General features: G+C 48.7%; 1 protein-coding gene across 2 annotated transcripts in view; it reads left to right on the top strand.

Annotated features, from left to right (window-relative positions):
• The first annotated feature begins 28 nt into the window (after positions 1-28).
• LOC144735652 (cullin-4A-like) overlaps positions 29-13,477 on the top strand; it is a 38,641-nt gene continuing 25,192 nt past the window's right edge. The window contains exons 1-3 of one of the 2 annotated variants that reach the window (XM_078618103.1): positions 29-779; positions 12,254-12,369; positions 13,056-13,160. In XM_078618103.1, the coding sequence (XP_078474229.1) occupies positions 302-779; positions 12,254-12,369; positions 13,056-13,160 (699 nt within the window). In that variant the 5' untranslated portion in view covers positions 29-301. The remainder of the gene's footprint in view (positions 780-12,253; positions 12,370-13,055; positions 13,161-13,477) is intronic. The other variant, XM_078618102.1, reaches the window with a different exon arrangement.

Below are 13,477 nucleotides of genomic sequence, written 5' to 3'. Positions count from 1 at the left end.
CGCCCCTCCTCGGATTATTTATTTATTTCGCGCTTCCCGTCATGCTTTGTGCCGCAGTGGTGGCCATCTTAGAGTCGCCTACAAAGGAGCGCGAGCGGCAACGTCAAGAAGCGACAACAATAACAACAAACACCCAGAAACAACAACAACAACGATAACCACGGCCACGATACACAACAGCACAGGCATCAGCAGCAGCAGCAGCAGCCACTCACAACAGCCACTCGTGCCGCGACTCTAGACGCAGCCACGCGCGGCGCGCACGGCCACGCGGCGCGCAGCCCCCCCCGGGCCGCGGTTCATGTTGATGCTGCGCGCCGAGGGGAGCGCGGGGGCCACGGAGCAGCAGGGAGAGAGGGCGGCAGCGGCAGCAGCAGCGGCGGCAGCAGCGGGGAGAGGGCAGGAGGTGGCAGGGTTTAGCCACAGCCCTCTAGGACAGGTCTCAGGCCAGGGCTCGGGGAAAGACTCGGGGCAAGCGCAGCAGCAGGGTTCAGCGCAGGTGTCTGGCTCGGGGAAAGACTCTGGGCAGGGGTTGGAGCCGAGTCCGGGACAGGCCCAACTCCACTCGGCTCTGCAGTCGCCCCACGGCACCGCGCACCACGCCGCCAAGAGGTTCAAGGGGCAGCAGTGCGACATGGACGAGGGGCAGCAGAACCAGCGCAGGGCGACCATCTCGGCGCTCGGCCACACGAATGGCCTCACCAAGGCGGCCGCGGGCGGCAGCAGCGGCAACAACAAACCCGGCTCGGCCAAGAAGCTCGTCATCAAGAACTTCAGAGGTGCGGGCCCAGGCTGCTCTGCCGTGTGTTCGTGTGTGGTGGTGGAGTGGTTCGGGCACCGCACGACGACCTCGGCCATCCGAGTTCGACTCCAGGCCAATGGTTTTATCAGTGGCGTGTGGTGGCAGTATGTGACCTGATCTAACCTATTCTACTGTTCCCCGAGGTCGACCAAGCCACTGTCGTGTAAGCATCGCCACTGGGGATACAAAGGCTACCTGGCGTGGTCCTGGCCACACCACCCCCTGGTGCAGAATTCCGGCCCCTTAATATTTGCTCTCTAGCACCACTTTTCCCACCCCAGTTTAAAGGCTACATGAAGGATCTTGTGCTGTTGTATGTGTGAGTGAGTGTGTGCATAAAGGATCGCACCTCCGATGAGTACGGTTGGCTACGTGCTGATCGGAGGTGCGAAAGAAGTTCACCATACACAATACATACAAACGAGTGTCGGATCTGATTCCTTGCTAAACCGTGAAGGCCCCGCTAGGTGGACTCGGCCTAAAAGAGCGAGGAAGAGTTAGTGGAGTTCACTTCGGGTCGTCTGTACTGCGTTGTGACGATGACACTGGTAACTTGTTCAACTCTTGTCAGCCCTGAGATGTAAACACCACATTCACATGGCGGGGACCAGGCATCAATGGGGAATGGGTTTCGTTTGTGACATTGTTTAGTGTGTGTATCGTATTTGTCCATTTGTGTTATTGTGTAGTGAGGATTGCGAGCGTTTCAGTAATCGTGTGTATACTATTTAATTATATTTTGTGTATATCTAGTAGTAATGTATGTGTTCCTATGGGTGATTTGTTTGTTTAATGGTGTGTGTTTTAGTGACAGCATTTGTGTATGTGTTAGTAATGCTGTTTCGTCTGTATTGTTAATGGTGTTTCTTTGTCATGGTGTTTGTGATAGTGAAGGTGTTTGTATTTCTGCATGAGTGTTTGTTATGTGTTTTGTATAACTATCTGGGTGTATCTGATCGTAATGGCGTGTCTGTGATCGTCGTGATGTGTGTATCTCTATGGCAGCAATGTGTGTTTAACTCTGCGATAGTGAATGTGTACCAGTGTCAAATCAATGACGTCACTAGTCTAATGTCGTAGTGGTGGGTCACGCTTGTATTGTTTTTGGGTTATGAAACATTTTTACTTTCCTGCTCGTAAAATAGTTCCAGTGATCACATTTTACACAAGTGCGATGTTAATCTCTGTCACTTAGTTTATTTAGTTTCCAACACAGATGCCAATAAACAGGCACTGCCCTCAATCACGGCCCTTGTATCTACGTGACCCCCCCGCCCTCCCTCATCACCTAGGCAGCCCTGTCGAGCGAACCCGGCAGGGGATCTAGGCAAAAAGAGGGGCTTGAAACTTGCTAGGCCTTTAAATAAAACACAAGCATCCAGGCATTTGAATAGATTTGTAATACCAACATAACGTATGACAAATAATTATTGTAGCTGTGTTACATTCATGAAGACATTAATAAGTGTTTCATATGAGATGTCGTATCGCTGTACTATCCACCTATAGCAGGGGTCGGCAACCAAAATAACAAGAAGAGCCATTTCTTTCCAATTCGGTACAAAATTCAGTATTTCAAGAGCCGCAATGCATCTGAGTACATACTGTACATACGTACATATCGTCAAGAAGCAGCCCGTAAAGAGCCGCATGCGGCTCCGGAGCCGTAGGTTGCCGACCCCTGACCTATAGTTATACATGCTGGACCAGGCTTACATGACGACCACGTTGTGTATATTAGGTCGTGTTGGATTTAGTGTCTTGTTTTCGCAGTGTTGGGTAGTATTGTGGTCAGTGTATTGTTTAGGTTGTGTTGGGTTTAGTATGCTTTAGGTAATGTTGGGTTGTATTTGGTTCCGTGTGATGTTTAGGTAGTTTAGGCAGTGTTTTGTATTGTTTGGTTGTGTTGGGTAGTTTTTGTTAAAGTTGCTTTGTGATCAGATTTGTTCTGTTGGGTTCTATTTTCTTTTGTTTTCACTTTTATTGTGTTATATTTGTTTGTCATGTTGTGCTGTGTGATGGAATGTCTTATATGTGACGCGTTCGCACGCAATCCTCACGACACAAACTCGGCCACGATGCTCCCAGGCAGTGAGCGGAGCTTTCCTCACTCACGTGACCATAAATAACTTTCCCTGAGCCGCAGTCAGAGGCCGGCATGACTGAGTTAGGACATTTCTCCATCGCTTCACACGGGGCTCACAACTGCTCACTCAGCCTCACACGGGGGCTCACCAGAGGTGTGGACTCGAGTCATGTGACTTGGACTCGAGTCAGACTCGAGTCATGAATTTGATGACTTGCGACTCGACTTGGACTTGCATAACAATGACTTTGTCCCACCTATGAGATGTGGACTCGAGTCATGTGACTTGGACTCGAGTCAGACTCGAGTCATGAATTTGATGACTTGCGACTCGACTTGGACTTGCATAACAATGACTTTGTCCCACCTCTGGGGCTCACTCACAACAACAACCGCCAATCGCCACTAAGTAGCGGTGACGTCACCACGACGCTTGTGCCAGGCCCATGTGCACCTTGAGGCCACGTGAAGTGTCGAACGCCCGCTGGCAGGAGGTCACGAGGCAGACCCAGGTGCCACGGGTCAACTGACTGAGATGACCGAGATGACTGGCTGATGCACCACCTGTGCCCCCTACTGTGCCAACTTGCTGTGCTTTAGCCACCCGGTGCTCCGCTCGTTGTTGTGAGCGTCGCTCCTCCGCCCTCCGTTGTTGTTGGAGGGCGACTGCTTCCAACTGCCCAGCAGCGTCTTTCACGAGCCTCCTTCACAGAGGCCGATTTTGACACCGCTGGGACCAGTCATCGGCATGTCCACTCAGCTCCACATCCTCCTGTACCACATCACTCTATCTCTTCTCTAGCCCGTGCCGCGCCCGTATAGCCCCCTCTGTCCGGCCAAACAAAAGCTGTTTAAGCATGCGGTGACTGGGCATGCGGGCTACATGACCCAGCCAACGCAGCCTTGCCTGCCGGAGGAGCTCACCGATGGGACTTTGCTCTGATCTTTCAAAGATTTGTGAGCTCACACAATCCAGCCTGCTTAAACCCAGTATGGATCATAGGCAGGCCAGCCTAAATGTTTCCAATCGGCGAAGATACTGCATTAAGGGGGTCCATGTTTCGCTAGCGTACAGAAGGGAGGGAATGACCGTGGCCGAGAAGACTTGAAGCTTCGTGCAGAGCGACAGACCAGGTAGCTTCCACACAGCGTTACGCAACCGATGAAAAGATAATGCCGCTCAACTGATTCTGAGTGAGACCTCTGCTGTCAAACCGGAGGCGGTCATGAGCACACTGCCCAGGTATGGGAAACTCTCCACTCTCTCCACAACTGACCCCATCACCGATTGGGAGTTGTGGGGGTGGAGTGCCCGATGGTACAAAATACCCAGGCAAGTGCTTAGTTTTGGTGGGGCTGATAGTAAGGCCCCACCTCTTAGTGGCACGCTCCAGTTTCAGCAGCAGCGCCTCCAACTCCTCCTCTGAGTGAGCGTCAATTACCAGATCATCGGCATACATAATGTGGTTGACCAATAGGGAGCCATCCCTTGACCGCACCCGGGCATCGATCAGCCTCCCATTGTATCTTTACCAGATGGAAATTCCTCTGGTACAGCCATCAAAGGCTTCACGAACTACATGGTCGAAAAATATGTTAAATAATGTTGGAGCCAGAGGACATCCCTGTCGCACCAACTCCCGGCCACGTAGTTTTAACCGGGCCCGCTCACCATCATGAAGGTCCTTAATGATCGTAAGCAGAGGGTCAGGGACTCCGAAAGCACGAAGAACAACCCAGAGCCCAGGCCTACTGATGGTATCATAGGCCTGGACCAGGTCAATAAAGCAAAGATGTAGGTCTTGTTGGAATTCCCTACACCTCAACTGTAGCAAACGGACAGAGAATATGGCATCTGTACAGGACCGCCCATTCCTGAAACCACATTGGGGCTCCCCAAGCCTCTCCTCAGCGTGGCACACTGAGGAGTGAGATGCCCCTGTAGTTGTTACAGTCTGTGCGGTCACACTTCTTAGAGGGGACCACAAGGGCATCCTTCCAATCCTGTGGAACCCGTCCAGTGGTCCAGACTGTTGTTATGATGTCATGTAGGGCAGTCTGTGCACAAACGCCACCCTCCATCAGCATTTTGCTTGGGAGATTATCTCTGTCCGGTGCCTTTCCTGGTCTCAGACTCTGGATCGCCTTCAGTACTTCCTCAACAGATGGCACCTCAGTCAGCCACTCACAGGGGATGACTTTTTCCAATATTTGAGGCACGGCAGCCTCAGCAGGGTCATCCCCACTTTTGTCCCACGATGTTTTCCATGTCGAGGGATTTCCCCTCCCCCAGGACTTAACAGAAATGCTCAGCAAATCTGCAAACGTGTTCCTGGGGGTCGGAGATTGAATCACCGTTTTTTCCCCTAATGATGTTAATAGGTGTGGCACTGCAGGTTACTTTTTTGTTGGAGTTAAATAGGGATTTGTGATCGCAGGCCATTGAGGCAGACTCCATCTTCTCAGCAACCCGCGACCACCACCCATCCTTGCAGCGCCTCACAGCTCTCCGAACCTCCGAGCGAAGGCTGTGGTAAGCCTCCTCATTCTCTGACGTGGGATGCTGTAGACGATTAGAGTGGGCCTGTCGCTTTTTCTCAGCCAGCTTGAACACCTCCTCTGTCAGCCAGGGTCTCTGGGGAGGTCTGGACTGCATACCCAAAGCAGCCACTGCAGCTGCCTGAGTCACAGTCCTAAACCTCACCCATTTACACTCGAAATCTGGAGGAGTGGGGGACGATGCCAACCCCAGTCGCAAGCGATTATGAAATTCTAGCTTGCAACTTTCATCAGCTGAGACCAGGCCACCTTAGATTTGAATGGGGTTCTGGGTGTACACCCACCACCGGAGTGGAAGAATGGCAGGCGCATCTTACAGATGACAAGTCGATGGTCAGAGGGCAGATCAGCTCCACGGTAGGTCCTGGTGTCAAGGACATGGGCCCGCATCCGCTGTTCTGTCACTATGTAGTCCAGCAGATGTTCTTGCTTGGACCCGGCATGCATCCATGATGTTGTGTGGATGCGCCGATGCTGGAACAGCGTGTTGGTAATTACAAGCCCATGGGCTGCACGAAAATCTAGCGGTCTCCTATCGTTGTTATTGAGGTGATCTGACCCATGCCTTCCTATCACTCCAGACCAGGTGCCAGCATCATGACCAACTCGGGCATTAAAGTCACCCAACAAGATGACTCTATCCCGAGTGGCTACTTTAGCTAGCACTTGTGACAGGAGGACATAGAAGGCATCTGACTCATCAGCCTTGCCTGTATCCCTCCACGGATGTTCGTCTTCGGTGGGGGCATAAGTAACCACGACCACCACTCCTCGTCTCCGGTTGATGGGAAGGCGAGCCCAAAGTAGCCTGGGGCTTACAGCTTCCCACACCTCACCGCCACGCTCCCACGCCCCCTTCATTCTTTTGTTCAGAAGAAGAGCCACTCCCTGTTGTTTGGCAGTCTCCTGCCCCGAGTGTAGGACTGTCCACCCCTCATGGTGGGAGGAGCCAGAGCCGGTCCGCCGGACCTCCTGAATGCCACAGAGATCCAGGCAGTACCGGTCCAGCTCCTGACAGAGGAGTGGCAGCCTCTCCTCTGCAGTAAGTGTTCGACATTCCACGTGGCCATCCGTAGTGGCTTTTTGTTGTTTCTGGAGGAGCCCCGAGATTCAATCTCCTGGCTCCGCCAAATGGGGTTTGGCCAGGAGACGTCATAGACACCTGTCCCCTCGGGGCCTCCGGCACAAGCTTATCACTCACAGCCACTCCCTCACAGCTTCACTGCTAACAGCATCACACTGGACGCATAGCTACTTCTTCACAGCCCCACACGGGGCTTTCAGCCTTACACGGAGTTCACCGCTCAGTCAATCACATCTGCAACCTCGCACTGGCAGCAGTGGTTTGAAGAATTGGGCGTAACTGTGACATGGGACAGTCCTTTGCACCATCTCCCACTGTGGCCTAGTAAGCCTTCCAGGGATGGGCCACCTTTGCCCAGAAGGAATCTAGGCGAGGTTGAGGTGGAGTGATAAGTGAGTAGTTTTTGAATGTGATATAGGCCTTGCATTTGTGAATTTCAAATCGGTTCTTCAGTACCATTTTAACTTTTTATTTTATATGGCATCAAGATTTCAGAAAATTTTGTTAGTTTATTCAGTTTACAGGTATTAAACGGAGCCCATAGCCTAGGAGCGGAACTGTCAATGCAAACGGCTCCTGCCGGAGGTGAACATTTGAGGTGTTGAGAAGTCTTTGTAAAAATCTGAATGTTTGGATTGTGCCTCATTGACGAAGATCAGGGCTCAGGCTTGGAAGCATGGGGCACCTTTTGATCCAGTCTCTCCATCTCCTGCTCTTGACGAACCCAAATGTATGGACGCTTGTAGTTTTCAGTATTTTATATCTTCAGTCAGGAAAGCCCCACTGCACCTTTTATGATGTCTTTATTTAAGGATGAAGCATCTTCATTCTTAATAGGAAACACTAAACTGGTTCCAACATCACATTTACCCACCAGGCCTTTTGATGCTATTAATGGACCCGAAGCTCCTCATTGAGACATCCTCATTGCTTGGACACCAATCCATGTCACATGAGGTGTAATTATTATTTATCTTAGGATAAACCCACTGAGAATTTCATCTTATTTCATGTGGCATTGGCTATTGTATGAATCTGACTGATGTATGGTGCATGCGTATATTGTGAGTGCTCAATGGAGTTTTCAATTCATCATGGCAGCTTCCATGTTTTCATGTCAGTAGCCTGGGTGTGCAAGTTGAGTTGCTTCACAGAACTATGCTCTTCGTTAATATGGGGATAGTGGCACTCTTTAGGTGAAATGTGAGCACTTTAAAGCCTACAACTTTTGGTTTACTATTTTTATTTTACCAGGGAAACCCCACTGAGCTATATAGCTACCTAACTACAAGTAATAGCTCAACGAAGTGGCTTAAGTGGAAATGTATAGCAGCCAAATACTGTCAACGCATGTTTCACGCGATCACGGGGAGAACACACAAACTCCAATTATATAGGCGTCAGGATCGGGATCGAACCCACGGCATCCTGTATTCCAGGTGAGGTATCTAACATCTCGCCACCATGGCGCCCTTATGAATTTGTACGTGTTGGGAGTTTTGTGTTGATGAGCGGCCGTGCCGTCGCCTCGAGTTTATGAGCAGGCTAGTTTTGAGCCAGGCTACGACTGTTCATGGTCTCTTCTGCACCTCAGATTAGCACGGTTGGCTACATACATATGTCTCTGAGACGTGTATGTTTATCAGGGAAATAGACATCATTGTAACAACAATTTGAATTTAGTGGCATTCCCTCTGTTCGAGCAATTAGCGCTTTGCCAATAATTAAATGTATTTTGGATTTTTATATTTCCGTCTTCAGTCACCTCTGAATATGAAAAGCTCGTGCATACGTGTCGTCCAGCGCTTTGGAGAACATGAAGATTTGTGAAACACTCAAACCTGCTTGACTGCGAGGTGGCCACGAGATGGCAATACAGCAAGCGGCTCGAGGTCACCTGTGTTTTGCTCTTGAGTGTTATCCACTAGGCCCTTCTGGATTTACGGAACACTTTCAACCCTCATTTTTCGTGAATGACAGTGCACCAATATCAGATATTTCAAATAGAAACTACAATTTGTAGTACAGTAATCCCTCGCCACTTCGCAGTTCAAGTTTCGCGGCCTCAGTGCATCGCGGATTTTTCGAACTGATTTAAAGGCCTCATTATACCTGTGCAGTAACACCATCATCATCATCATTCATCATCACATTCATCGAACTGCACAGGTCTGTCATCGTCGTCATTGTCATCGTCATTGTCATCCTCGTCGTCGTCATTACTGGAGTCAAGTCTCAAGATACTACTGTACTGTCATTGGTGAGTGTAGAACACCATAATACGTATCGTATGAGAGAGAGAGAGAGAATGTATAATATTAAGGTTTTATAATTAAATAGATTTAAGTAAAATATATATATAAAGTATAAATATACATATTTTAAACATTCTGGTACCCACACACACCTATACGGAAATTCCTAGGGGGCCAATCCTACTTCGCGGATTTTCACCTATCGCGAGGGGTTCCGGTCCCCATTAACCGCGATAAACGAGGGATCACTGTATTTGCAACAGTTCCGCAGGCCACATCCCACCACCTTATGGACCACTGCTCTAGGCTCCTGAAATCTCCTTAGACCATTTTCTGCAAGGTTATTTTTTCAGACCCTCTTGAAAAGCTCTTGAGACTCGGTGAGGCTTTTGGGGCTATATACATGTCTTGGTGTGGTCTGGGACTCTTTTTGTTGTTATTTTGCTGCCTTGCCCAAGCTTGCATTTCAGGATTCTATGCACTTATACCTTTTGTACTTATATACTTTATTTATGATGCGTGACTTGCTTACCTGTTCTCTATTTTGCTCTCTTGATTGTTTTTTTGTATTCTTATAACTTGCTGATGAAGCCCTCTTGGACATCTCTGAAAAATAACTTCATAGCTCATCGGATTCCTCCAGTCTAAATAAGATTCTGAGAGAAGTAAACGTGACTCCTTTCCTTTATGAGCACTGCTTAGTGTTTGCCTCCACCATTGGGGGAATTTGATAATATTATTCTTACAGATCTATTGGGAGGAAACCATTGCAATGGCGTGCCGTGTATGTGTGTGCGTGTGTGTGCACTTGCGGTGGTGCATTGGTTAACACACTGCTACGAATCCGGTGACTCAGGTTTGATTCCCACTCACGGCCTACACCAGTGACGATTATCTGAACCGTTTCTGGGCCTCCCCTAGGTCGACTTAGCCTCAATTGAGTACCTGGTGCCATGTGTAACCATCATTACTGGGGAGACGACGGTCATGAACAGCACTTGCCCAAAAACGTCTGTTAAGGCAATATGGGTGATCTTTGTCGTTTTGTGTACTTGCAATGTTTCATTGGTTCACGTAGTGCTATAAATCCCAGTGCCCTGACTGATTCCAGAACATGGTTAACATCTGTGCCAAGTTGTATCTGAATCTATCCTGCACCTTGGCTGGCTCGGCCATTACAGGGTACCTAGTGCAGTGTGCAAACATCAGGACTGGGAATACAACATAGCCAGGCATGGTGCTGGTCATACCACCATATTGTCTGTCATGCTGGCCTAAACAATACTTGGTGCAACAGTCTGTCATGTTAAATGGAAAGTCTTTGTCTTTCTGCATGTGTGCATGTGGTGGCATAGCGGTGGTGTAGCGGTTAGCGTGCTTCACTACAACCACGGTGACTCGGGTTCAATTCCCGCTCATGGTCAATACAAGTTACGATTATCTGAACCTGTCCCGGGCCTTCCCTAGGTCCACTCGGCCTCAAATTGAGTACCTGGTCCGGTGTGTAAACATTGCCACTCGGGACCCAAAAGGCAGCCGGGCATAGTGCTGGACACCCACCCCCTTGTGTGCCGTGCCGGCCTTCATAGGTGCTCACTCACAGCACTTGTTCCTACAGTTAGTTCAAGCTATACGGGGGATCTTTGTCTTTGTAGCCTGGCACAAGCACCGTTGTGACGTCACCGCCACTTAGTGGTGAATGGTTGTTGTAGTTGTGTGTGCACTCTGCTACAAAACTGACAATCTGTGTTCACTTCCGATTAGCACAGTTGGCGACATACGGTGTGAAATAAGTTCAGCATACAACCCAGTGTCCTGAGTTCTGTTCACGGCCACAGGTAACATGTATGTAAGCTGAACCTCTTTCGCAGCGTACATAGCCAACCATCAATGACAAGCGAAATCTGAACCTGTTCTTGGTTTTGGGCAACTTAACCTTTTTGAAATATTTCGTGCTGTGTATATAAATAAGGCACTGATGGACAAATACACTCGATCATGATGCGGGCCACACTATCACCCACTCATGTGCTCTTTCATCCTTCATAGTTTCTCAATATATTTTAGTTTTTTACGTGGTGGTTTGGCTGCTGCAGCTCCTTACTATTAAAATGTCCCTCCCTTTATTACTGCTAATCCTACTTCCTCCCTTTATGACTGCTAATCCTACATAATACTCGAGCATAATATGACTTTGAGACCCCCCCCACCACCTACACATTCCACAAGTAGTGACTAATCCCATATCTGCATTTTCCATAAATATGCTAATTCCTCTGTTGATATGTAAATTCCTTTGTTAAGGCGCTCTCCTCCTCTAACCCAGCTTAAATATACGCTGCCAAGCTTGGTGGTGTCCATTCGGATGCTGTCTTTCCAACAGCCCTGTTCTTCACCTGAGGACGGCTGCTTATGTTGTGGCCGAAACGTCATGAGAATGTAATTTTATTATGTAAAAAAATTATTTTATTTTATTATTTCCCTTCTACGTGACTTTACCGAAAGAACCAAGAAGATGAATCCCTGCAGTCACGAAAGCTTTAAATCGAAATCTTCTGCGAGCTTTGACACTTTATGTGGCCAAAAAGTGCACCTAGCCTGGCACAGGCACATGGTGACGTCACAACCACTTAGTGGTGAACAGCAATTGTTAGATCTCTCCATGAACATGTACACTTGTATTTGTATGAGAGCCTGTACTGTATGTGTAATGCGTGTCTGACGAGGCACACTGGGATAGGAGGCACCACACTTTATTCACTTAACAGTAACAGCTACAACAAGGCTATTCTACACCTCAACGCCGGCTTCCACCAGCGTGACCATGCACCATCCGAGCCCCACACTTACTGCCTCACACTGTCCCAAGGCCCCGCCTCTTCCCTTTCCCTTCCCTGAGCGTGGCCCCACCCCGGCTCTTGCCACGTCACTTCCCCTGACTCTCCCGATGGCACCCTAGCCAACGTGACAGACCCCTCGAGTCCCCATCGGCAGACAAGTGCAGGTAAAGGGAGCGCATCTCCTCACAATAGTCACACCCCAGGGACGCCATTTATGTCCCTACATATGTATAACAAACAAAAACCTTCATTTTTATGTGGGAAGCTCATTGAACTTGCCAATACTGGTACCAGCGGTATCAATATCGACTTATGTGGAAGAGGCTCAAAGGATGCTACTGGGCAGTTGGAGGCAGTTGCCCTCCAACAACAAAGGTGAGTGGTTTACCGGTTCTCTAAAACGCAACAAGTTCGTACAGTGGGGAGCACAGGTGGTGGTCCTCTTAGTTGACGCGTAACATCTGGGTCTGTCCCGTGACCTACCAGGGAGTCTTCCAAACTTCATGTGACCCCAAAGTGCATCTAGCCTTGCAAAAGTTCTGTGGTGACATCACCATCACTTAGTGGTGATTGGCGGCTGTTGTGTGCATGTATTCTATATATGTGTGTATGTGTGCGTGTGTGCAGACAAGCCCAAGCTGCCTGACAGCTACCCTGCGGAGACGTGGCAAAAGCTGCAGGAGGCTGTGCAGGCGATCCAGAACAGCACCTCCATTAAGTACAACCTAGAGGAGCTCTACCAGGTGAGCCCAGCAACACAGGGTGGTGTGGAACCATTCTTCACTCTGTCATGGATTGGGGTTCCAATATAACCTCTAGAGTGCAAGCTTTATGACATGGAGCTCAAGCCTCACATGGAGCCTTTCTGGCACACCTCATCCTTGGGGAAATCTAAGGCAAACGAGCAAGAGGAAGACAAAGGTGGACATAGTAGGGGGGTGACATGGGGGAGTGGACTCAGCTCAGCCAAAAGAGGTTTTGAACAGAGCGGAAGTGCTGGCTTACGTTGGCATTTCACCTCCGAACCTGGAGCTCACACTGATAGATGGCTAGATATTTTGTTATTTTGGTGAATGTAGTGCTTCTAGCCTGGTCTCTTTGAGTTTTCACCTGGTTAAACAATGAACTTGAAGGTTGTGGCTGCAGGGTGTTACGTGACATACATAAATTAAATTAATCACTGCTAGCACGCACAATTTGATGCGAGTATTTGAGTGTGTGGAAATTATAATTCGTTGAATCGGTGCCTTGTTCCACATACATTTGTATAGCTGTCGGCATGATCCGAAGGCATCTTCATAACCTTGTATAATTATTAAGCATAGTTATTTAGTTAAAATGATATCCCTATTGAGGATCCATTATGGTGTAGTGCATGGTAATGATGATGTTGGTGCTGGTTCTGCCATGCTCCCCCTCCATCTGGTAGGCGGTGGAGAACCTGTGTTCGTACAAGATCTCTGCAAAGCTTTACCTACAGCTGCGGCAGGTGTGCGAGGAGCACATCCGCGCTCAGATCCAGCACTTCTGGGGATATCCTTGGCCCACTTGCAACATGGGCAGCACTCACCCACCTGCACATATATCCACCCACCTACCAGTTGACCCTATCACTTACTAAATGTATTATTCCATTGTTAATAGTGAACTTGCTATCCGCGAATCATGTCTGGAACATTATACGACTGCATCGAGAGAGAAAGAGAGAAATAAAGTCATGATATAAAGTGATGAGAAAATGTGATATGAGAAAGTGATAAAATTAAGTGATGAAATAAAGTTAAGAGATCAAGATGACTTCCCAGTCTATCCAAATGTGTATATACAGGAGCAGTAATGGCATCGCAATGA

Source organism: Lampetra planeri, chromosome 56 (genome assembly GCF_965212315.1).
Source record: "Lampetra planeri chromosome 56, kcLamPlan1.2.h2, whole genome shotgun sequence".
Classification (NCBI taxonomy): domain Eukaryota; kingdom Metazoa; phylum Chordata; class Hyperoartia; order Petromyzontiformes; family Petromyzontidae; genus Lampetra; species Lampetra planeri.
The sequence above is the reverse complement of the archived record's forward strand: the minus strand, read 5'-3'. Positions and strand labels throughout refer to the sequence as shown.